This window comes from Chrysemys picta, chromosome 7, assembly GCF_011386835.1.
Source record: "Chrysemys picta bellii isolate R12L10 chromosome 7, ASM1138683v2, whole genome shotgun sequence".
NCBI classification, from domain to species: domain Eukaryota; kingdom Metazoa; phylum Chordata; order Testudines; family Emydidae; genus Chrysemys; species Chrysemys picta.
In genome coordinates, this window is record NC_088797.1 from 56502318 (window position 1) to 56528381 (window position 26064).

At 47.7% G+C, this 26064-nt stretch overlaps 1 protein-coding gene across 10 annotated transcripts in view; it reads right to left on the reverse strand.

Annotated features, from left to right (window-relative positions):
- Positions 1-647: 647 nt before the first annotated feature.
- LOC101951927 (broad substrate specificity ATP-binding cassette transporter ABCG2-like) overlaps positions 648-26064 on the reverse strand; it is a 31571-nt gene continuing 6154 nt past the window's right edge. For 4 of the 10 annotated variants that reach the window (XM_065551521.1, XM_065551519.1, XM_065551518.1 and 1 more), the window contains 16 exons: positions 24519-24721; positions 22301-22588; positions 21938-21997; positions 18741-18855; positions 16803-16955; positions 15781-15938; positions 13946-14097; positions 11703-11828; positions 10339-10595; positions 9152-9234; positions 8590-8679; positions 5730-5854; positions 5071-5225; positions 3603-3692; positions 2009-2127; positions 648-1121 (listed from right to left, as the gene is read on the reverse strand). In XM_065551521.1, the coding sequence (XP_065407593.1) occupies positions 974-1121; positions 2009-2127; positions 3603-3692; positions 5071-5225; positions 5730-5854; positions 8590-8679; positions 9152-9234; positions 10339-10595; positions 11703-11828; positions 13946-14097; positions 15781-15938; positions 16803-16955; positions 18741-18855; positions 21938-21997; positions 22301-22575 (2106 nt within the window). In that variant the 5' untranslated portion in view covers positions 22576-22588; positions 24519-24721 and the 3' untranslated portion in view covers positions 648-973. The remainder of the gene's footprint in view (positions 1122-2008; positions 2128-3602; positions 3693-5070; positions 5226-5729; positions 5855-8589; positions 8680-9151; positions 9235-10338; positions 10596-11702; positions 11829-13945; positions 14098-15780; positions 15939-16802; positions 16956-18740; positions 18856-21937; positions 21998-22300; positions 22589-24518; positions 24722-26064) is intronic. The other 6 variants (XM_024107969.3, XM_024107967.3, XM_024107968.3 and 3 more) reach the window with 3 other exon arrangements.

Sequence of the window (26064 nt, forward strand, 5' to 3'; positions counted from 1 at the left end):
CAAGTACTCGTTCTTTTTACATTTACCAGTGTATCACACAGAGGTATCAGATTTTGCACTGGTTTCAGAGTGGTAGCCATGTTAGTCTGTGTCAGCAATTTGTATTTGCACTCTTTCACTATACTCAGAAAAGAAATAACTGCAGAATCTTCAGTGCTGCTATGGTAACATTCGATGTACATGACTTACTGGTTGCAGCTATTCACTATATGTATAGAATTAGGCATAACATTTGTTTATTGTTGAAAAATTCCAATTCTGCAATGTTAAATTCCACAGCCCACTCTGAGCCCGCCTGAGGTTGAGACCCACAGCTTGAGAAAGACCACACTAGTGGACCATGAGCCTGTTCGTGTTTGGCAGGTCCTACATAGCTGATCTTTCTTCTTTACCTTTTGGGAGGAGAGTTGATTTTGGTATGGGGAAAGCTTCCGATGTTATGGTGCTACTAGAGATAAAATCTGCACCATGCCCAGTTTGCAAAGCAAGGCAATTCAAAATGTTTTCTAGTCTTAAATCTTGAAGCGCCTCATAGAACAGGCCTCTATTGTGATCCAATAGGCGCTAGTAAAAACCCGATACCAGTGCAGAAAAACAGTCATTATATATCAATGATGGACAGAATAAAGATGATTGCCAAAATGAAATCTGGTTCATATTAATTTATATGTTTAAATATGTTTTCCTGAGATACTGCAGACAGTGGCCACAGAATAATGAAGTTATATAAATTAGAGTGCACTTTTACAGAAGTGTGTAAGAGAACTTCATATTCTAACAATTTCTTACAATAAAATAGCCAGCAATTTAACTATAGACAAGGTAAAAAATGTTACTCATGATTACATAATAGATATTTCTTGCGCTTGACAAGTGGGCACTGAATCTTTCATTGGTTTTCAATGAGCATGGGCCTGACAAACTTTGCAGTTCCAAGTCCTGAGGTAAGTCACAGAGTAAAGTGAGGGTGAGGCTAGGTGAACTTCTTCATGAATCGGAGTTTCCCATAGGCTATCAGGAGGAAGATGGCAGTCATGCAGCCTAGAGCCACTATGTTTTCCCACATGGCCCAGTTGGTAGATGGAATCCCTTGGCTGCACAGATATGTTTCACCATAACACCTGCAGGGGGACATGGGACAGATGTTAATAGTGACACTTAGCACATTCTGCCAGAGATCTCCAAGTGCTTTACAAAGGTGGCTACTATTGTTTCTGTTCTGCAGAGACATTTTCTCCCCAAACAGACACTGAGGCTTATCCAGAGTCACACAGTGGGTCAGTAACAGAGCTGGGATACAACCCCAAGTCTTGTGACTCCCACTTTTCCTATCCTCTAGACCTCTTTGCCTCCTGTAATGGCTTCAGAGTGCCAGCAATACCTAATGTGTCAGCACAGTGACCCTTTAATCGTCACATCTCACTGTATCCAGGGTCAAAACAGTTCAAGCTGGTACCATATCTTTTTGACTCATTTGGGTTGACGTGTCCTACCATGAGGTAATACAGCCTGTTCTTCTGTATCATGCCAGGGATGATTTCATTCTTCCTAAACCATCTTAGATGGGCACCTTTTAACCTCTCATGACAACTCCACAGCCTCCCTTTTGTTGTTGATATACCCCCATTCTGGGAAAACGTTAGGATTTAAAAAAAATATATCCTTTATAAAGATAAGCCATGGCAGGCTACCAAAACTAAATTTCAGATAGGCAAAGTCCGTTTGGATATGTTGTTGTTGTTGTTGTTTGTCCTTTCTAGGCTGGGGTTCCAGGCCGGCACCCTACAGTTCCCCCCTGAACTATATTTGCTAAAATTGCTCAGTCTCAAATAAGCCCTCCAAAATGTGCTGAGGTGAGTGTCCTGTGACGCTTCCTTGAGAAAGCTGGCTGATGAGCAGCTACTTTCAGGAGCACTATAGTGACCCCAAACTAATGGCTGTAGAAACTCCACCCTCAGGAAACTCATTCCCACTGAGGCCCAAGAACCGTTGTGAGCTAGAGACTTACATTTCTCCAAATTGTGTAGCATTTGAGGAGCAATCAGCCACATCCCCGGGGGACGCAGTGATTTTCTGGGGTTCCTCACCACAGAAGTAAAGGTCTCTAAATTCATTGACTTGCAGGGCCTGTGGAGGAAAGCAGACACCACAATGAGGTAAAATACTGCAACATCATCCTGCTATGCTGAGTAAACATTCGACTTTGGGTGAAAACATCCCCTAGGGGCTGCACCCTGATGAGGTGAGAAGGGCTGTGTGTCCCAATGACCTTGAGAGTTATGCCAGTGGGAGATTTTAACTCCTGGTAGGGCCACCTAAGTTGGGCAGGTCAAAGGGCAGGGACCAGTAGAAGATCAGTTTTTGATCCTCCTGGCTGGGAGTTCATTGATAGGCCAAAAACCTATCCTCAGGTAGGGTGACCAGATGAGAGGAAGAAAATATCGGGACATATGGATGGGGGGGGGGGGGGGGGGTCGTCACTGGCAGAGCAAAAAAAAAAAAAAAAAGATGGAGTGCCGTGAAATATCAGGATGCGGGACAAATGCCTAAATATTGGGACAGTCCCGATTTTATCGGGACGTCTGGTCACCCTATCCTCAGGGGGGAAAAAAAGTTAAGTTACTGAAACACAGCAAGGGAGCCGTTCTAGCAAACAGCACAGCAGACTGGGACGGCAGAGCGTTATTATTGCCCTAAGCGACGCCTGATGATGCAGGAAGGATATTCAGATTTGGGTGAAAAGCTACACTTTACTATAGTGGGTGTCTCTCTTCCCTGTGGCTAATTACGCCTGGCAAACATACAGAGTTTGCTTCTCAGCTCAGCTCGCTAGTTCAAATCCAATTTAAGTAGGTAATGTCCAAATGGAACGGCCAAGATTTTCAAGAGTGGCTAGTGATTCTGGGTACCTGATGTGAGATACCTCAAAGTGCTGGGCACCCGCCCTCTGAAAGTCAGGGCCCCTTCAGGTGTCTCACATTAAGCACCCAAACTGAGGGGCCCAAGATCACTCATCGATTTTGAAAACCTTGGCTGTAGCCTTCTGAGAAGGTGTCTGAGGTTCTACGTGAACAGGGCTGGGTGTCCCAACTAGGTTCCTAGTGGAAGAGAAGATGGTGTGGTGGCTAGGGCAGTAGCACTGCCCTGCCTCCCACAGAAAATATATTAAAGATGGTGAGGTGCTCAGACACTGTGGTAATGGGCACCATACAAACAATATAGATGGATGTCCCACATCACATAAAGTGCCACCACACATTGGCCACCTCCCTGGCTGTCTCTGCTATCAGGCCATGGACTACTGAACTGCCCTCTCACCCATAGAGACGGTCTCTCCAGGCTAGGGACTAAGCCCATGGGTGGGTGGTAGGATAGGGTGATTTCCCTGCTGCTGCCCATGTGGTACCCATTTTGTGGTTCAGTAGAGGAGTTCATTCCCCAGAGCTTCCAACCCAACACCTTTCATGAAAATATAAACTCATAAAATTAAAAAAAGAGTCCTAAGCAATTACTTTCAAAATAACTTTATTCACCTTAAAAACCTCTCCAGGAAGTGACACCTTGAGCATCTTATTCATTTCAGAATAACATTTTCTACTCACCGTGAGGCCGTATCTGGGGATGCTGAAGTATTTGAGCCAGTTCAACCATCCCATCACAGAAGGAAGGTTCACCAACAGGCCAGAAAAGATCTGAAATGACAGAAAAAAAGAGGCTGTCATGCGTTCACGCACTGACAGAAATTCATACACTTTTAGGCCTTGGAAACACACAAGAGTTGTCTCACTTTAACTATACCAGTACAGTTAAAGCAACACTGCTTCCTCTAGGGTGGATGCAGCTGTACTGGTATACGTGTACCTTATACTGGTTATTCCCCATCCCGTCTGGGAAAACGGCACTTGCATGCCAATCAAACTGTACCCACACTTCAGGCTATACCTGTAGAACTATAGGAGTTAAATACCCATCACCTCCGCCTTAAACTCTCACTCACTTGGTAGAACTCACCCAAGTCTTGAAGAAATGTAGCCAAGGAAGAAACATGTTAATGGTGAAAGCCAAAAGCAAACCAGAGCCAAAGCATAAATGAGGGGGTGAATGTCCCCATTCCTCAGACTACGTGCAGCATTTGGCACAACAAAATACATCCCTTTAGAGCTTATTTCAAGTCTTTTCCCCGTGACCTGGCACAATGCTATTTGTCCAGGCTGCCTGCAGTGCAGGGAAGAGGGGTTTGTTTTTAAACTCCCTTGACTGAAGTTGTTAAAGAAATCATGAAAACATTTACTTCTATTTGAGACACTGAATTTTGGTGTAAGCAGACTTGCACCCACTAATGCCACTGGTGAATATGGTCCCGGGTGAGCAGTAAAAGGAGCCTGGTTCACTCAGGCCAGTCCTCGTTATGCACACACTCACATCATGGAGCCACAAGCCTCAGTAGCTTTCTTTCCCAGAAGGAAGGCTATTGACTGTGTGCACTGGGAGGGCTATTTGATGGGCCAGGACTGGAATAGCAGGGGAAGTTGTGGGTCAGCAGAATTGCACTGGTATGGTGTGCTTGGGACTAGACTAGCAGGGAGCATTGCATGTCAGGGTTAAGGTGCATTGTAGAGCAGTGGAAGGCCCAGGACCGGAATGACTAAAGGTGCAGCAGCAGGTTAGGATGCGGTACACTGGCTGCAGGACAGGATGGGAATAGTAGAGGGTGCAGTAGGAGAGTGGTGCACTGGCAGAGCTATGTTGGGCCTGATAACATGGGCAAGGGGTACTGCAGGTCAGTGCTGAGGCCCACAGGCATTTGGCAGCATTAGGTCTAGTACTGAAATAGCTGGGGGAGCTGCAGGGCAGAACTAACATGCATTGGTAGAGTTGTGTGTGTGATCTCGGACTGCAGTGACAGAGGGTGCTGGAGGTCAGGACTGAGGTGCATTGTGTATGGGCAAGGGCCAAGACTGTCAGAGTTTCCCCACCCCTATTAATCCCTCACTTCCATTAGTGCTCAGTCAATCCACATCTGCCTTCCATGCAACCCCCTCTCCCCCCAGCCGCGCACACAGTACTCACAAGCATGAAGACAAAGCAAATAGTGATAAACAGATTGGCAATGGCCACCACATTCATCCCAGCGCTGATAGCCAGAGACATGGCCGTAGCGGTGTAGGATACTAGCACCAGTGTCAGCATGAAGAAAAAGAACCGTCCTGCTACTGCCTGATAACCTGTCAAAACAGCATGAGACAGAAAGGTCCGGTGAATGGCTGGGTTACAAAACCTTCGCAGCTGCCCTCGGAACCCTGTCCATGGTAGCAAGACACTTGCTCAGGCGAGGAGCAAGAGAGTTTAGAGTTGGCTGCAATGAAGCAGAAGCCAGATGGCCAGGAATTCAGGAGATGAAAACTGAAAAGTAAGTTTACTGGGAGTCGGTAGCCAGCTTCACCTTGCATTCCTGTTGCTGGCTGGCCTTTTTCTAGTAGGATTTCCAGCTAGATTTCACCCCATGAATTGTTCCTGTATATCAGACTGCATTTAACAGCCTCTAAACACACGCACAGTTCAGTCTGTGCAGGGACGCTGGAGGCACTACCTCCCCCTTTTTAAAAAAAACCATTTGTGTGGCTTAGCTGTAGAAATAAGCATGGACGGCTCAGATTCAAGATATCAAAGGTGTTTATGCAAGAACAAAGCGGGGCAGGGGTGGTTAAGTGAACGTATCAGTTTTTTACCAATCATCCAGTAACTTATGCATGAAAAGATAATGCCTGGAAGAGTTCTCATGGGCAAAAGGTCTCCAATCATCAAAGCAAAGAAGTATGCTGACACTCGGTAGTACCCACTGGTGTACTGATGGCTGTGAAGACAGGAACACAGGTTATTGTACATATTTAGAGGTTATCAATATGGATGAGAACTAACTTCAGCAATGACTATCTGTTATTTATTAAAAAGACAACTGTAATGTCAGGATAACTGGGTTCTATTCTTAGCTCTGCCACTGACTCACTATCCAACCTTGGGCAAGTTGCTTACTTGCTCGGTGCCTCAGTTTCCCATAATCCATAAAGTGGGGGGAACAATACTGATCTGCCCCTACAGGGCTGTCATAAGGGCTTCCTTATGCTTTGTAAAGGGTTTTGAGATCCCTGAGTGGAAGGCACTATAGCAGTGTGAAGCATTACTATACTGAAAAAGCCTCCCATCCCCGCAAAGGTAATGGTCCTGAACATTGCACAGTTGGAAGGCCAAAGGCTGGTTCTCACTGGAAGAGGATTGATTTGAAAGCTTCCATAGCTAATTTTGAATATCTGTTTCCAAGAGGAAGTGGAAGGCTCAAAACTTGGAACTCACTTCTAGGCCACTGACTCAAATCCAATCCAGGTCGTGAACACAAGTCGTTGGCTGTTTGCTGGGCCAGGTGAAATGAGTTGGTCTCAGGTCAGTTACCAGGGCCCAGGTGCCTGGGTCGCCACTGGCACTAACTGGAGCCTCCACTGGCAGTCTTTGTAGACAGGCCAAGCAGTGGTTAAGCTGTCGAGGCTGAACTCTGACAGGCCCTCACCCTAAAGTGCTTTATAGGGGACAGCGCTGGCAGAAATCAGCCTGAGGGAAGCTGGCAGTGCTGCTGCTGAGGCTGTAGTGGGGAGAGGCAGATGCGTCCAGTCTCCAGGGGCTATCATGCCAGTGCCCTACGGAGGCACTGCATACACTTTTAAGAGGTAATTATGTGACAGCCGTCATCTTGTCAACACAATGGGGATTGATTGAGCGACCTTCAGAGCTAAAAGTAGGAATTACTACAGCTTGAGCCAAGGTGCAGTAGCTGAGGGCTGTAACAACTCATACCCTGTGTGGCTAGACACACTGGGGGGCCTGTAACATACACTTCCCAGTGGGTTACAGTCACATTTCAGAGAGAGATTCCCAGTTGCCCCTGTTGCCAGCACAGAGTGCCCGAGGCAAAGCAACAGCGGGTCCGTTGCCCGGTGTGCTTCGCGCCAATAAACACACCAGGGGGAGAAGCAAACAAAGTTTATTTGGGATCCCAAAGCGGCGCAAGGAGACAGGCACATCTCAGATCAAGCACATTAACAGGAACAGTTTTTCTTCTTTTATACATTTTGCAGTTAAGCCTCACCCCCCCCTTTCCGCTCTAGCCCTCCCTTTCTCCCCCCCATTCCTCCCTCTGCCCCTCCCATCCCTGGTAATAGTTAAGTCATTCTTGGCAGCTATAAGCCTAGCTTGTTAGTAACTTCTTTAAACCGTTATCTTGTCCTTTTTCCCTTCAGCCAGAAACATGCAGGCCTCATTATTACTGCTTGAGCAGGGGGTTGCACACAGATAACTGGTTGCTTACATATTCCAATTGCACCTGGCTTTTGAGGTTGATTAGAGTTTAAACATGGAAGGATAGAGTTTGGTTCACTTAGGCCTAGTGCAGGAAGGCTTCATTGACACTTTGTGGCCTTCCACCCTCCCGAGTTACCTAGGGTGAGGCCTAGTGACGTCAACACCCCTTTAGGGGCAGCTTTAAACCACATTTTCATTACTGCTGTGGTGCAAAGAGGACTTCACAGGGGCCCAGGATCTGACACCCACTGATATGGAAGCTATTCTTTGAGTCCTATTTCCTATCTATGTATGTGGGATCACCCAGCTCATAGTTCAGGCGTCCTTACAAGGCTGGGCCTCAATGCTAAGCCATTATGGGCAGGGGTGATGGATTCTGCCTAAAAGTGGGGGGGCACGAGGCCCCACCCCATCTGTCGTCCCACCCCTGCCCCTCCTCTTTCCCCTGAGGCCCTGTCTCCTGGCCAAGCTGTAAGTCAGAGCTGGGGTCCTCCACCTGCCTGGAGTGGAGTGGCCTGAGAGCAGCTCCTGGCCCATGTCCAGGGCAGGTGGAGGGTCCGCGGTTTCCCACAGCTGCCTGTGTGGCTCTTACTCTGATCTGGCTCTGGCTCCCAGCCTGGCCTGGGGGCAGGGCCTCAGGGGCTGAAGAGCCGCAGCCTGGCCATTGTAAGAGCTGCCTGGCAGCTGTGGGGAGCCATCGACCATCCACCTGCCCTGGGTAGGGGGCCCAAGGGGTGGGGACGCAGGCCGGGGGCTATTCTTGCTCCCGCTCCCCCGGCAGGTGGAGGGTCTGCAACTCCCCAGGACTGCTCTTACCCAGGCCAGGCTCCAGCTTCTGGCCTGACTAGGGGGCGGGGTCTCAGGGGGAAGAAGAGGGGAGTGGGCCGGGCCTGGGCAAAAAGTGTGAGGGCCATGGCCCCTTGGGCCCCTCATTCTGGTGCCCCTGATTATGGGTTGTCTTTTCTCTACCTCTTGAGCATTCCTGTGCAGCTTCCCCAACTTCTGCCCCCTGCTTAGCCTGGACTCTGTGTTCCCTTTGTCCCATCCCAGATTCCTAAAACAGAGCAGGGTCCCTATTTCAGAGGCGCAGTCTTTGTTAGCACCAGAGGTTGCAGAGGAGAAGCAAAGCCTCGAAGTCGGGTCCTGGCAGGTGAAACTTGTTTCAGGTAGTCTGTCAAAATTCGCACCCTCCACCCTAAATTCTGATAAAGAAATTCTTGTGGGAGGGCTGCTACTTACACAAACAATTTCTTGTCCTTTATAAACAGCTCGATCGCTGATACGCTGGAAAAGCACTGGTTTGAGGTTACGAAAAACAAGGATCCAACCCTGGAATACAAATCAAAATAGTTGAAGACCAAGGCACAGGCCAAAATCTCCAGTACCAGAAACCTTATCCCGGATCATAGCAGCTAGAGATGCCAAAGGCCTATTATATCATCAAGGCATTTCCCTGCCAATACAGTACAGTTCCCTGACACAGGAGTATCAGAGAGACAAGGTGGGTATGGTAATACATGTTATTGGACCAACATTGCATACAGGAGGTATCATATACTTAACTGATACCTGCCTCTTCTTGTCTCCTTCATATTCCATGTGGGAATACTCCTTGGGGTGATGGGACAGCTGCTGTTTCAGGAACTACAGTAATGCCTGACCTCGGGCACCAAAAGTTAGGATGTCAAACCCTGTTCACCCCTCCTGGATCTGAATGTAGCCCAGGGACCCGACGCCTCCCCGCTGCTGAAATGTGGCAGAGATTGACCTGAAATAAATGGGACCCTACTTCAAGCCTTACCTATTCTGAATGCCACTTTGGTCTAGTTTTACTCTGAAAAAGATGGCTCCCACAATCAGGGCTAGGAGGGTGGTCACTGCGATCTGGAGGTGCAAAGAAAAAGGAATTGTGCAAAGGGAAGAACAGGGAGGAGTCACTGGATAGAACACAGGTCATTAGAGCCACGTACAGGGCCCAAAATTTACATTTGTCTCTGATATTTTGGGCCAGTGTTTGGGTACAAACAAAGATACTGGGCCAAATTCTCATCAGTTACCCTCCAGACAAGCCTAAAAGCCTTGGCCACACTCCTCCCCAAAGAAACAGAATCACGTGCTCCAAAGTAACAGCCCATCATCAATAACCCTAAACAGGGCAGAGAATTAACAGCACACTCAAAATTCAAGGCACTGTCTATATCCCCAGTGGGATTGAGAACTGATCATTTCCCAGACAGCCATCACTGTACTTGCACAAAACTAAGGCTGGGATCTTTAATGGTGCCTAAGTGGGTTGGGTGCCCATTGTCTATGAAGGGTGCCTAGTTCCCTTAGGGGCCTGGAAAATTCCAGCCCTATTTTGGCAGGTGCTTTATAAATATCGATAGACGTAATGGGATTTGGAGTCCTCTGCCTCTGCCTCTACCTCACTGACTGGACTCTAGTCCTGGTCAGCAAGGAGCAAAAGTCATTCAGTGGCCCATGTGAAATTCCGTTTCTTAATGGACCCGTGGCCTAGAGATGTCTATGGGGTCAAGGAGTGTTCTGAGAAGAACTCAGCCCACTGTCTCTCTCTGCTGGATCCTGCTTGCTGCTCATTTGTTTAGGGTTAGATCGTGCTTTTAGTCACAGCCCCCATCGTTCAGGGCTGTGTAATCTGTATGGGGCAAAGACATTGTGCTTTGGAGACACCCCAAGGAGTCCCAGTTCCTCCCCTGCTTCCGCCTTGCTACGGAGGCACTGTAATTGACTGCTGGCATTTACCAGCCATTCAGCTCAGCCAGCAGGTCTGCTGCGATGTCTACTAAAGACCTGGAGTTTTACATAGGTCACCAGCCAGCCATCAGGCAGTCATGATTTCTTGCCCCTGCTGACCAGGGCTGGATTCAAACCACTGATCTAGCAGGGACAGCGATACCACAACAAGGAGCCTGATATGACCACTGCAGAGTGAGACTGGAGTGGTCCTACTCAGCAGCAATGTCTCACCTGTGCCACAGACGCCTGGGGGTTCCTGATGAGGTTTTTGATGGCACGGATGGACACCCAGTAGAGCTGGGTGAAGAATCCATTTGCATATGTGACCTTGTTCATGCTCCTCAACTTCCCCTGCTCATTCTGCTGGCTGAGCTCCACTTTCTTCAGCTCTTCTCTCATGTCCCGATACTGGCTGGAGTTCAGGTACTGCTCGTGCAGAGTTTCCACCACGCTCTTGTCCACATTCTGCTCTTCATCACTGATTACCCCTAGAGTAAAGGGCCCAAGACAGGACTCAGCATGATTGATCCAGTCCCCCATCTTAAACCCGGCACCGTTGGCTCAGTGGGATCTCACTAATGCAACCCCTGATCATGAGGAACCCATGAAATCTTTAGCTGACCAGGATTTGGGATCAAGGTGGGAGCTTCCCATTGAGTTTGCTCCAGGTTCCTTATTCATGGAGCCCACTAAAGAGACTGCTGGCCGGCATTGCAGACCAGGGCCCAGGCCTTCAAAGGGATTTATGTAATGAATAAACTCTCAATGTAATGAATCAGTAGGCGTTAGGAGCCTAAATGCCTTTGAGGATCTGGACCCAAGTGACAGCACTCTAGCTAGCCCAGCTGCTTTAAAGGTGGCTGGAACCTTCTTCAATGGGTGGAGGAGCCCGAGTGTGCACCCTCTACCCCGAGATTCTATACAATTGGGTCTTTGTTGCGTGGCCATACAACAGACCTGTTGTACTACACAGTGCTGCACACTGCACATGCATACACGGCTACAGAAAAAGGCAGTGTTTGATCATAAAATCAACCCTGGCTGGTTTGTGTATGTTGCTTCCTTGGAGGACAAGCACTGTTTCCTAGTGGTTAGAGCATAGGACTAGGAGTCAGGACATCTGGGTCCTGCTCCCAGCTCTCTGGCTGTCTCAGGGTTTTACACTGCTGCCCATCACTGTACTATCTGAGCGCCTGCCACGTAAAACCAACAGCAATTACCAACATCCCTAATGAATTTCAGGGAGTCTGTGGCACTGCTCCCTTTTCAGGGTCAGAACTCTGCTTGGGCTTGAGTTTTAGTTTGTCTCTGCTACCAGTTACCTGGGTGACCATGGGCAAGTCACTTCATCTAACTCCATGCCTCAATTTTTTCCCATTGTAAAAGTGGGTTGATAGCACAAAGTCACCTTTTCAAAGCATTTTGAGAGCCTGAAGGCTCCTGCTGAAAGGTGCTATATGTGAGGGCAAAGTACGAGTAGGAAAATACAACAAAATGCCCACTCACTAGGAGAAAACAAAACAAAAATCTACCCTCACTGCCTGCAACTTCCCCTGCAATCTGGCCAAGGCCTGCTGTCTCATTCACTGGCTCACCTCCTCCAGTCCCTCCATTGTCCAGGCTTCTCTGATCACCTCTGCTTGCCGCTACGGCGGTGGAGTCACCGTTTATCACGTCAAGGAAGAAGTCAGCTGGGTTGTTGAAGGGCTCGCATTGATACCCTGTAACGATAGCAAGCAGAACACATTCATGTTTTAGACAGAACACTGCATGGTAAGGACCAGTTATAAGAACACTCCACCCCCCCCCCCCATCCTCTTTCACACAAGCCTCTGGGGTTCTTTGGAAGCACTAACCATAGCACCGCTGCTGAGAGGGAGGGTTACCCCTTGTTTTTCAGGTGGGGAAAATGAGGCATACCCATAGGTTAAGTCCACAATTTTGTCAAGTCTGCATTGGTTTTGGGTGCTTAACTAGAGACTCCTTTGGACTAACTATACCTGCAGCTCCCTCTGCCTTGAACTGAGCTGTGGGTGCTCGGCCTTTCTGAAAACCAAGCTCAGTGTCTCCTTTTGGGCACCCAACGCTCTGCAGGGCTAGACTGTCATGGTGCCTACTTGGCCCGCGGGGCAATAAGGCCCCTCCATGTCGCCTCTGCTCTGCTGGGGACTCTGGCTACGGGTGGGGAGAGCAGGGCTGCTCGGCCAGCGGTGCCTGTGGCAAGTGACTGGGTGGGTGAGGAGGGGACTGAGGGGCTGAGGAGACACAGTAATACTGGTCCTCCATCCCCCGCCACTCACTGGCCAGAGGGGAGTAAGCTGTGCACCCACACAATGAAGTACCCTCCCGAACAAGGGGGAAGGAAGAGCGACTGGGCAGAATGTAAGGTTACAGCACAGTGACAGAGAAAGGAATAGAACCCAGGAGTCCACACCACACTCTCCATTATTCACAGAAGCAGGGTTCCCACTGTGTAGTCATTACCCTGCTAACACAAGTGTAGGTGTAACACTGACAGACCCCGGTCGTCGGCAGGTGGGAATCGAACCTGGGACCTCTGGAGCTAAATACATGAGCCTCTACCGCATGAGCTAAAAGCCACGTGGCCCTTAGCTAAGGCTGTAGAGCAGATTCATTAATCTCTCTCTCTAAGGGTACGTCTATACTTACCGCCGAACCCGGAGGTAAGCAATCGATCTTCTGGGATCGATTTATCGCATCTTGTCTAGACGTGATAAATCGATCCTGGAAGTGCTCGCCATCGACGCCGGTACTCCTGCTCCGCGAGAGGAGTACGCGGAGTCGACGGGGGAGCCTGCCTGCCGTGTGTGGACCCGCGGTAAGTACTTTGTAGTTCGAACTAAGGTACTTCGACTTGAGTTGCGTATCTTAGTTCGAACTGGGGGGTTAGTGTGGACCAGCCCTAAGTGATCTTGGTGCCACTAGATGGGACAGAACACCACACCCAGGAGGTGCGTGGGTTACATAGGCACCAACCACAGTGCTTTTCACCCTTTGTAAGAAATACCCTCTTGCACATGATCTTCCCTGCCAGTCTCCAGGGCTGGCGCTTCCATTTAGGCGACCTAGGCGGTTGCCTAGGGCACCAGGATTTGGGAGGGTGGCAATTCGGCGGCGGGGGGGGTCCTTCCATGCTCCGGGTCTTCGGCGGCAATTCTGCGGCAGGTCCTTCACTCGCTCCGGGACCCGCTGCCGAAGTGCCCCGAAGACCAGGAGCGCGGAAGGACCCCCCCGCCATAGAATTGCCGACGACAACCGGGAGTGTGGAAGGACCCCCGCCTAGGGCGCCAAAAACCCTGGCGCCGCTCCTGCCAGTCTCCCCACCTTCTCAGCAACCTTCAGACCTGTGGGCCCTGCACCCAGATCCCCGGTGGTCCACAGACCTCAGCATGTGACCCACTGAGATAACCCTGCCCGGGATGCATATAGCCACCTAACTGTTGTGACCTTGTCGTTTGTTTTACTGAGCTTCTAATTGTCTGGGAGCCTGCTGTCAGCCGTCATTTTGTGAGGCAGAGTGGATACAATGAGCCCTGAAGGGGGGACATACACTGAGCTCTCATGGTGACCTTACTTTTGTTCTTTTTTGCTTTTTTTAATCTACATAAAACTCATTCAGATTGTAAACATGAGGCTGCTTTTTGTGTCTGGAAAATGCAGCAATGGACTAAACGTAGCAGGAGCTGATCCATCATTATTAAGAATTAGGCACTAAGCAATTAAAATAATTTGTTACCTTATTTCTTGCCATGTTTTGAGACGCAAGCACTAAAATATAATAGGGATTAGCATTATTGCATTTGCAGTGCAGACTTACCGATAGAACTAAAATATTTCAGGGCTTGCTTAGCCAGACCATGATACAGCACCTTTCCCAAAGCCAACAACGTTAGGCTGTCAAAGAGCTTGAAGATGGAATAGCGGGGCTGGTGGATAGAGAAAATGATGGTCCGACCTCTTCTCGAAAGCCTAGGATGAGAGCAAAGAGTCCAAACCTCAGCTGCGCCCATTGTTTGCCAGAAGCTGGGAATGGGCAACAGGGGATGGATCACTTGATGGTTACCTGCTCTGTTCATTCCCTCTGAAGCAACCTGGCATTGGCCACTGTTGGACGACAGAATACTAGGGTAGATGGACCTTTGTTCTGACCCAGTATGGCCGTTCTTATATACATATTTCAGAAGACAGGGCAAGAGGGTCTGGTCATTCAAGGATATTTTTCTTAGCTACTGTTTTAGCCTACTCTACCCAGACCACTATTACCTAGTTTTCCTTTGAACTATGTTTGCTGGAAGCCCTTTCACTTGTGGTATGTCTTCACTACTGGCTGGATCGGCGGGCAGTGATCGCTCCAGTGGGGATTGATTTATCGTGTCTAGTCTAGATGCGATAAATCAATCCCCGAGCGCTCTCCCGTCGGCTCCTGTACTCCAGCGCTGAGAGAGGCGCAGGCAGAGTCGATGGAGGAGCGGCAGCAGTCGACTCAGTGAAGACACCACGGTAAGTCAATCTAAGTACGTCGACTTCAGCTATGTTATTCACGTAGCTGAAGTTGCGTAACTTAGATCGATCCCCACTCCAGTGTAGACCAGGCCTAAGTGAATGTAGTGTTGAAGAAAGTGCCCAACTGACTGCCCTGAAGGCTTCTGCCCCCAGAACAGATACAGCATGGGCAGCAGCTGGGAAAGCTTCCCCTACAATGCCCAGCCAACAAGCTGCAAGCCCAAGAGGGAGGGAGCCATCTCTGGTGGAACGAGAGATTCAGCAGCCTTTCCGGAGTGGTTGTTATGGACAATTTGGCCCAATCTACACCCAGCAGTCAGTCCGTCTCCAGCTTCAGTTACGAGAGACCAAAGGAAACCTGTTATCAGCCATGATCCATTTTCCTAATGTAGGGAGGAGCTCTGGGCAAAACGTTTTGTACAAAACTTTTTTTGGCCCAAAACTGCAGATTTGGCGACACCAAGACATTTCATGTCCATTTCACTAAACCGTTTTGGCCCCAAAGACCTAATATATATATATTTTAAAATTGGAATTCTTTGACATTTGTGAAACAAAATGTTTCGATTTTTTGGTTTGAAGCATCTCTTTTGTTTCAAAATTTCCTTTTGTTTTATTAAAACACAAACTGGTCAAAACTGAAATTAAACTTTTTGATTTTGTCAAGACAAAGTGGCTCATTCAACCCAAGAGGATTTGGAATTTTTTGTTTTCCATTTGCTGAAAATTTTTGAAAAGTTTCATTTTTGGTTCAACCCAAACCAAAATTTTGTTATTGTTACTTCTTGGAATTGCCAGCAAAACTGAAAAATCCACCATCGGCCAGCTCTAGTCGCTGTGAGTGACAGCCAAGAAGTGACTAGACCATGAGGACTGAGCTCTCAAATCCTTCCCACTCCAGAGGTGACCTCTCCAGGACAGAGTTGGGGTGCCCTGGTTGCAGTGGGAAGCTGGCAGCGGGACTGTCCATACTGTGGCTGTTCTTCAGGGCTCTGAGCTGAAGCCCAGTGAAGTCAATGGGCTTTGGATCAGGCCCCGAGAAAGAGACTCCCAGGCCAGCCTCTTTCACCAGCACTAAGACCAGTTAGCCATTGGTTTAGATGAGCACAGAAGCATTGGTGTTAGATAATAAACCCCTGCAGCTCCTACCTCTTCAGGAGGATGAGCACCGCGTTGGCTGTGCTAGCATCCAGGCCGGTGGTGGGTTCGTCCAGGAATAGGACCGGGGGCTCCGTGATGAGCTCCATGCCGATGTTGGTTCTCTTCCGCTCCCCGCCTGACACCCCTCGGATTAGTTCTGTTCCTACCTAGAGCAAAGATTTTTGTGTTTGGTACCTGGCTTTGCTGTGGAGCGCCGGGCTTGCCCTGGCAAACAGTCCCATTAACACCCAGGGGACGAGCCGTGTCTGCAAGTGCTAGGCTGAGCTGTGCTTGCTGGATCCTGCCCTCAGGGGACACCACAGGGGCAGTGTGGAGATCATGCACAAGAGCAAATATTTCAAACATAAATTGTGCTGCTGGCTAAAGGCAACCTGATGGGGCAAGGATGAATTCACCCCATAGCCTTTTCCACTGTGCGGGTGAGTGCATAAGGGCCTGAGTAGACCAGAGGGGACAATGACGACACCTCAGCTGAGATTGCCACCGTGGGCCCTTCTGACCCCTCTTGAGTTTTAGCATCGTGACCTTGACGTCCTCACATCGTACCACAAAGCCAGGAAGTGGCTGGCAAAGGAGAAGAGCCCTGTGATCTGGGGGGCTGTAGGCAGAGTTCTTCCCCTGTTCCTATATAGCACATGCACACTGGACATGGTCCAAGCTGCGCCACTTCCTGGACCACAACAAAACCTAAAACTGCCTTCAGGGCTCAGCTCAACTGTCTTCCCTGCAGCATCCCTCCTACCCTATTTTTTTCTGCCTCAGAGAGGCACACAAACTCTTTCATACCCCTGGTTTGGAGCTAATGAGATGCAGCTGAACCAACATCAGAGTGAGCCAGCAAAAGTAACTCTACATTTCTGTGCTGGGTGTAGCCCCTGAGCTCAGGGCAGCTCAGCAGAAAAGCCCTGCATTCCTAGCATAGTACAGTGCCCATCCCCACGATATGGGCGAGAAGTTAGGATTCTGAAGCAGGTTCTCCCCCTGCTCCCTCAGCGCCCACAGGTACTCACCTTAGCATCAGCTACTTTGCTGAGCCCCAGCTCACTGATTATCTGGGTGACCCGCTCTTCTTTTTCTTTAAAGCTGATGGAGCTGGGGAGGCGCAGGGCTGCAGAGAAGAGTAGATTCTCCCTCACCGTCAGTGTGCCCATAACCACGTCATCCTGAAAACAATGCAAATTCACTGCTGAAAAGCCAAGCACATTTCAGCTCAGTCCTAGGCACTTTGTTATTTGCCTTTCCGTAGCAGCGAGTGACCCCAGCTGGGATCAAGGCCCATTGTGCCAGGAGCTGTACGTACATACAGTGAGGGTCAGCCCCTGCCCCAGACAGCTTGCAATCTAAATAGACAAGGCACACAAAGGGCTACAGAGACGGGGAAGTGACTTGCCAAGGTCACACAGCAGGTCAGGAAACAGAACCCAGGTCTCTTGTCCCCTAGCCCAATGCCCTATCCACTAGACAACACTGCTTCCCACAAAGGCTGCTGTAGTGCTGGAAATGCAGGCTATGGAGCTTTGCACTGGGAGGTCATTTGTCATGTAAATCACTGTGGGCTCGACTTCTAGAAGTGCTGAGCACTGAGAACTCCAGCTGAAGTTGCAAGTGCTCAGCCTCCATAGGTTGAATGGCAGCCACTCGGAGGAGCCAAGGCCCCCACTATGAGATGGAGCCGGCTACACACTTTTAACACCTATTGGCTCCAGCTGCAAGTCAAAACAGGAGCAGAGAGTTCTCACCCCCGCCCAGCTGATATTCAACCCCACAAAGCACCAAAACTGTGGGTGGAATCCTGGCCCCAATGACATAAATGGCGGGGGGTTACGCTGACTTCGGTGGGATCAGGATTTCATCCTGTGCTTCCATCCGACATGCTTCTGTAACACCTGGTCAGGAAGCACCACTCCCAGTGCTCTCAAAACGCAACTGTTCAACACAGTCCCAGGCACTTCCATCAGATTAAATCTGTCCAATTTGGAAATATCTGTGCAGCTTCATAGCATTGAAATTACTATTTAAGGCTTGCAAGCCAGACTTTCAGCTGATGGAAATCAGCAGAGTTCCATAGACAATGCTTAGGTACATCAGCCAAGGTGCTGACTCTGTGGATAATTAATATGGTTCCAAGGCAGGAAAGGAGCAGATTTCTTTAACCTGCTGAGGCCCTTCATCCACCTACAAAGCAGAAAAAAGTGGGGGCACAGCCCAATATTTTCCCCCACATGCAGGTCATTTTGCATTTTGCTTTGGTTGCTTTATAGATAGCTGGTGGGTTGGAAACTGGAAAGCAAGGATTCCTAAACTGGGAATTCTTACAGGAAAAATCAAAATCCTTCACACTTTCTAAGAGCTATGGGGGAATTTTTGTATCCCGGGGCTTGATCTCAGCTGCAGGATTGAAATCCAACCTCAATTCAACCTCTGCTTTCAGTCAGAGGCCCCGATGGTTCCCCGAGTCAGCTGCTGCCTTAGTTGCCAAGTTAGTCAGGTGTGTTCTCTTTGCCTCTCCCAGCTACCTGAATTTTAGGCTGTCATTGCTACTCTAGAATGAGCTGAGTCCACCATTTCAATCTCTTTCCACGATTCAGCTGGCACTGCCTACCTGTAACGTAGTAGGAGTGAGGCTGACCAGAGCCTGAAGATAAGAAGATCATTAGAGCTCTCGTTGCTTCCCAGCCTTATCAGATGTTTTACTGTATCTAGTCCTTGCTGACAACCACCCACCTGCATCTGAAGGGCCCTGCTTGAGATGTCTCTGCCTGTGGGCCATCACCCTGGTTAAAGAACCATGTTATCATGTAGGAGTCTGGATGCCACTTTTCCATTCTCATGCAACTCCCTTTACAAAGACTTCACACCATGGCAGCTCTTGATCACCAATATCTCTGCTCCTCAACCACTCAGCTTCTCCCAGCCAGGAGACAGACAGAAGAGAAACAGACGCTGACCTGCACGACATATCCTGAGATACACTTGAAATTTGGAGGTTGCGGGAAGCCATCTATGAGCACTTGCCCGGACAGGCCAGCAGGGTCCTTTCTAGCAGCCAGCACATCTAGGAGACTAAAGACAAGCAACAGTCCTTAGATTCCGCCATACCTACTTTTATTTTCATTGGGTAACTGCTACGATTAGGGATAATTACTAAGGCTTTGCATTTCTGTTGAGTCTGCACTGTAATTTGCTCAGACTATGCTGCAAACTGACTGATCTCAACTACAAGCAGTGCAAAAGGCACTAGGTTCATGCCTTACCTGGCATTGGGATTTTAGGTGCAAACTCTTACTGTAGGTGCAATTCACAGGTGCACATCATGTTGCACTTGTGCAAATAGTGCCTACAGCTAGGGGTTTGTCCTGGCACAGCCACACCACTGCTAGAGCTGGGTGGTAGTTTGCAGCCAAAACGTTTTTCTGGTGAAAAATGCAAAGATTTGATGACACCAAAATTTTTCAGGAATTCCTGTTGATTTCACCGCACTGTGTGTAAAAAAACCCCAAATCACAAAAATACTCTGAAAGTCTAACCATTTCATTTCAACATTTTCAGAGTGAAACGGTTAAATTTTTTTATTCAAAATAACTTGTCCTTTTGAACTTTTCCTCTATTATTTTTTTAAAAATTGAAAACAATAAAAAACACTCGAAACGAAAAAAAAAAAGTAGATGTGGGTCAAACATGATGTTCTGTTAGCCCTGAAACCAATATTTTTTGACTTTCTGATTCACCAAAAATGTCAAACATAGTTTTCTGTTCAGCCAAAAACATTTTTTTCGATTTTTTGGAATGGCAAGTCAACTGTTATTCATCCCACTCTAAACAGTGGCTCTAATCCCAGTGGAGACAAGGAATGAGTCTTCCTGCTAACAGGCAAACTCAAGCCAATTTTTTATAACACAGAAGTGTGCTGTCTAAGGGTCCAATCCATTCTAAATCAGGAGCAACTCTATCTATCTATCTATACACACATACACACACACATACATAAAAAGGTGAATAAAACACTATTACCAAAGTGAGCTCTTAGGTTTGGTCTACACTTAGAATTTATATTGGTATGGGTATGTCAGTGAATAGCAACAAAACCACCAGAGTAGATACACATGTATACAGAAAAGTACTTCTGTCAATGTAGCTAACAATGTTCCTACATCGGAGGAAAACTCGTTCTGTTGGTGTTTGCTGTATCCAGGGCTGGCTCCAGGGTTTTTGCCGCCCCAAGCAGCCACTCCCCACCACCCCCGGAAAACAAAAAACAAACAAACAAAAAAGCTGCGATCGCGATCTGCGGCACTTCAGCAGGAGGTCCTTTGCTCCCAGCAGGAGTGAGGGACCCACTGCCGAATTGCCGCCGAAGATCCGGACGTGCTGCCCCTCTCTGGTGTGGCCGCCCAAGTACTTGCTTGGTAAGCTGGTGCCTGGAACCGGCCCTGGCTGTATCTATGCTGACATGCCCGTGCCAACATAAGCTCTGTAATGTAGACACAGCATTAAGCAGATAGGGTTTTGTCCTATCCTGGGGGGATAAAAATGGATACTTTTTTTGAAAAAATTTAGATATCAAATAATGTTATTTATATCTGATTTTTTTTGGTTTTATTTAAATTGTAATAAGTATTTTTAAATATAAACCTGTTTCAATGAAATCTGAATTTAATGCAAAATATGTTAAGGCCTAAATGGTTTATAATCTCATAAAGCATTTAAATAATACATACATATGCTGTTTTGTGTGTTTAATTAAATTCCAGTTGCAGCTTGACACAAATCATGAGCAAAATGTTAATTATCTAATAAATAAGCAAGATATCATTCACTTTTTCTAACATACTAAAATATACAATTAATAAGAATCTGAAAATATTCTGCTATATCATTGCTTAAATAAATGTATATAGTTGTAGTGTACCCTTGTAGGCAGCGAAAAGATGCACCAAATCTAGCATAAAAGCTCTCTTTAGTTGTAAATCAACATATTTTAATAGCTATGTCAACGAATGAGAAGGCACCTTTCTTTAGAAAATAACTGACGTACAAATGGAAAGGTTAATGAAAATTGCTGATTTAAATCAAGGTTTGCCACGTGGTGATTTAAATCATTATTTCAATCACTGATTTAACTCACTCCACCCTGCTGGGAGGAGTTCAACGATGGCCTGTAAGAGACCATCTCACCCCCACTCTGATCTTCCTGGGTGATGATCCTGCTCTAGGCCTTGCATTGCAATGATCTTCCATGAGCTACTTTGCCCATCACTATCACTGTTAAACTGGCCACTGGGGTGGTGAGAGCGTGGCAATGCAAGACACTCTCCTCTTTTCCTCCCACACAAGAGCAAGTCAACAGATCCAACTTTAAAATGGAAGTAGCCTACTTTATACTTCTCTAGCATCTTTCACCCAGGGATCTCCAATCACTTTACAAACATTGCTGCAGCCCCTCTGCACCCCTGTGAGACTGGAAAGTATTATCATTCCCTATGCTATAGATGGGGAGAACAAGGGAAATCATTTGCTCAAGGTTATGGAGCAAATCAGTGACAGAACCATGAACAGAACCCTGGGGTCTGACTCTGCTCCCTCCCAGAGCTGGGCATGGAACCCCAGAGTCCTGCCTCTTCGTTAAGGACTAGACCATGGGTTCTCAACCTGCAGGTCGTATCCTGACAGAAGACAGAGTCACAACCACCCTGATAAACAGGAGAGAGTAGATGGGAGGGGGGTCCAGAGCGGTTGCAATATGAAAATGGTTGAGAACCCCTGCATGAAACTACACTCTTGGTTGAAGCCCATGCAATGTGTATACACCGGCCATGAATAAATTTGGGATGGAAATTAGCAGATTTCTAACTATCGGAGGGGCGAGATTCTGGAACAGCCTTCGAACTGGAGTAGCAGGGGCAAACAACCTAACTAGTTTTAAGACAGAGCTTGATAAATTTATGGCTGGGATGATATGATGTGGCTGCCTGTGACAACAGGGGACTTGACCCAGCAGGTCCCTTCCAGACCTATGTTCCTAAATCACGAAGGTGCCTTTCCAAGGCCTTAGATTTTTCCAGCTAGTCTCCTCCAGCCTCCAGGGAGTTCAGTTTCCACCTAGGACTGTTCATTCTCCATTGGAGGAAACCAAAGAAAGACTCACGAGGATTTGCCGCTCCCTGTTGGTCCCAGGATAGCATTCAAACCCGGCTTCATAATGCCACTGGAAGAGAAGGGAAACGGTTACTTCTGAATGGCGATCTGCCTCCGTGGAGCTCCTGGCAGAACCGGGGCCTGACTTTGGATCCAAACACATTCCATGGGGTGGGAAGTTTTAGAAAAATTATAAATAAAAAAGTGAAACATCCTCCCTCACGCCAATTTGAAAGCAGTAACCATGTTCCCTTCCTTGTCCCTAGTCCCCCGTGTCTTAAAGGAGGCTTCTGCTGGAGATGATGCCTCTCCCCTCTAGCAGATTTCACTCCTCTCCTTTCTCCAAAAGAGATTTTGGGATGCATGAACTTACCACACATTGTGGAGAACCTTCTTCTCCACCGTTGTCCGTTTGCAGAGGGGCCCGTGGGACTGTTTGATGGTGTACTGGATGTTGTGGAAGCTCATGACAGAGCCCCGAGGGCACTGAAGGGATTCTCGTGTTGGGATAGAACGCAGGAAATTGCCTGCTTCTTCTTCCTCCCTGATGGATAGGATGCTGTGGTTGGCTGTGCCTGACCTCATGTCTTTGTTGGAGAGGCTGACCTCCACTGGAGGGAGGTCACCAGGGTGCTCTACAGCTCCCATCTGTTCAAATTGACTGGGTGGGAAACATTAGAGAAAGGGCAGAAAATAAAAGTTTTTTGTAAGAAGAAAAACTATTTTGAATCTTTAAAAAAAAAAAATCCCACCCCAGCTCTGAAGCTCAGATCCAGGCTTCACTATCATCCAGAACAACACACATGGCAAGTTTGAAGAACTGGACCTGTATGTGTTTAGATTAGCAAGAGAAGTGTCTGAGTGAGGTGGAAAGCCACATCCACAGGGAGGATTTGGGATGAGTGTGACGGCTGCCGTCTTGGCCTACAACAGGGGACTGAACCAGCTAAAAACACGCATTGCTACAGCTAGAAAGCATGGAGGTGACGTAGCACACACTCACCAGTGGGTTACAAATTAAACCACCTTATACTTGTGAAACGTTGCATAGGGCAGATCAGTCACTCAGGGCTCATCTACACACACAAGAGATACCAATATAATTATACTGGTACAGTTAAAGCAGTAACTCTCCCCTCCCCCATGTGTGTGCAAGTATATCACTAAACAGGTGCTTTATAGCAATACAGCTCTTCCTGTAAAGGAAGGAGAATAAGTTATATAACAAATAAACCCTTCAGTTCAGCTTTATCAGCTAAGTGAGGAGCAGGGAGATTTTTTCAAGAGGTGTCAAGGTTCCTTCCCCACTCTGAACTCTAGGGTACAGATGTGGGGACACGCATGAAAGCCCCCTAAGCTTATTTACCAGCTTAGGTTTCAGTAAGCTGCCACCACCAAATCGTTTATGAGTCATTTGGAAACTCTGTCTTCCCCCCAAAATATCTCCCTCCCAAATACTATAACCCTTCCCTGGGCAGCCTTGAGAGACTTCTCCACCAATTTCCTGGTGAACACCGATCCAAACCCTTGGATCTTAAAACAAGGAGAAATTAACCATTCCCCCTCCTTTCCCCCACCAATTCCTGGTGAGTCCAGATCCAACCCCCTTGGATCTTAAAACAAGGAAAATCAATCAGGTTCTTAAAAAGAAGGCTTTTAATTAAAGAAAGAAAGGTAAACATCATCTCTGTAAAATCAGGATGGAAAATAACTTTACAGGGTAATCAGATTCAAAGAGTCCAGAGGAACCCCCTCTAGCCTTAGGTTCAAAGTATAGCAAACAGAGGTAAACCCTCTAGCAAAAGGAACATTTACAAGTTGAGAAAACAAAGATAAAACTAACACGGCTTGCCTGGCTGATACTTACAAGTTTGAAATATGAGAGACTTGTTCAGAGAGATTTGGAGAGCATGGATTGATGTCCGGTCCCTCTTAGTCCCAAGAGCAAACAACCCCCAAAACAAAGAGCACAAACAAATGCCTTCCCCCCTCAAGATTTGAAAGTGTCTTGTCCCCTTATTGGTCCTTTGGGTCAGGTGTCAGCCAGGTTACCTGAGCTTCTTATCCCTTTTGTCAAGGCTGCTTCCCCACTCTGAACTTTAGGGTACAAATGTGGGGGCATGCATGAAAACTTCTAAGCTTAACTACCAGCTTAGATCTGGTCCGCTGCCACCATTCCCAAGTGGATTCCCTTCCCTGGGAAGCCTTGAGAAACTCTCACCAATTCCCTGGTGAATACAGATCCAAACCCCTTGGATCTTAAAACAAGGAGAAATTAACCATCCCCCTCCTTCCTCCCACCAACTCCTGGTGGATCAAGATCCAATTCCCTTGGATCTAAAAACAAGGAAAAATCAATCAGGTTCTTAAAAAGAAGGCTTTTAATTAAAGAAAAAAGGTAAAAATCATCTCTGTAAAATCAGTATGGAAAATAACTTTACAGGGTAATCAAACTTAAAGAGCTCAGAGGACCCCCCTCTAGCCTCAGGTTCAAAGTACAGCAAACAGAGATAAACACTCTAGTAAAAGGTACATTTACAAGTTGAGAAAACAAAGTAAAACTAACACGTCTTGCCTGGCTGTTTACTTACAAGTTTGAAATATGAGAGACTTGTTTAGAAAGATGTGGAGAACCTGGATTGATGTCTGGTCCCTCTCAGTCCCAAGAGCGAATGAACTCCCAAACAAAGAGCACAAACACAAGCCTTTCCCCCCGCAAGATTTGTAGTAGACACCTTCAGGCCACTCCGCATCATCTGTTTCCTGGGCTGTAAACTGGCAAACGTTTAATTCTCTGGAATAAAAGGGCTTAAGAGAATTAACATGGTATACCTTAGGCTTTATGGTGGAGGTGGGGGATGCTATGAGATAGTTAACAGCTCCTAGGCGCTCCTGGACCGTGAATGGTCATTCCCACGACGCTTCCATTTTATGGGCCTGGAGCGCCTTTAAGACCATGACTTGGTCTCCTACTTTGAAGGACCGTTCTCTGGAATGTTTATCATACCAGGCCTTTTGCTCTTCCTGAGCATCCTTTAGGTTTTCTTTAGCAAAGGCTAAAGAGTGTCAGAGGGTGCTTTGTAGGTTGCTTACAAAGTCTAGAATGTTAGTTCCTGGAGAAGGCGTAACCCCCTCCCATTGCTGCTTCACCAACTGTAATGGCCCCTTAACCTCGCGGCCATACACAAGTTCAAATGGTGAAAACCCTAAACTGGGATGTGGTACAGCCCTGTAGGCAAAAAGCAACTGCTGCAACACTAGGTCCCAATCATTGGAGTGTTCATTTACGAATTTATGTATCATGGCCCCCAAAGTTCCATTAAACCTCTCCACCAGGCCATTGGTTTGATGGTGGTAAGGGGTGGCAACCAAGTGATTCACCCCATGAGCTTCCCACAGGTTTTTCATGGTCCCTGCCAGGAAATTAGTTCCCGAATCGGTAAGGATGTCGGAGGGCCAACCTACCCTGACAAAAATGTCTGCTAATGCCTGGCACACACTTTTAGCCCTGGTGTTGCTTAAGGGTATTGCTTCCAGCCATCGGGTAGCAAAATCCATGAAAGTCAGTATGTACTGCTTTCCTCTGGGGGTCTTCTTTGGGAAAGGACCCAGAATATCTACAGCTACTCGCTGAAATGGGACTTCAATTATGGGTAGTGGCTGGAGAGGGGCTTTAACCTGGTCTTGGGGCTTTCCCACTCGTTGGCACAGCTCACAAGACCGGACATAATTAGCAACGTCCTTGCCCATTCCCTCCCAGTGGAAGGACTTCCCCAACCGGTCTTTGGTTCTGTTCACCCCAGAATGGCCACTGGGATGATCATGGGCTAAGCTCAAGAGCTTTACCCGATACTTAGTGGGAACTACCAACTGTCTTTGAGGATGCCAGTCTTCCTGGTGCCCACCAGAAAGAGTCTCCTTGTATAAAAGTCCTTGTTCTACAACAAACCGGGATCAGTTAGAAGAGCTAAGAGGCGGTGGGGTGCTCCGTGCCGCCGCCCAAGCTTTCTGAAGGCTGTCATCTGCTTCCTGCTCGGCCTGGAACTGTTCCCTTGATGCTGGAGACATCAGTTCCTCCTTGGACTGTGGACTGGGGCTTGGTCCCTCTGGAAGCGATGCAGGTGCTGGGGCTGTTTC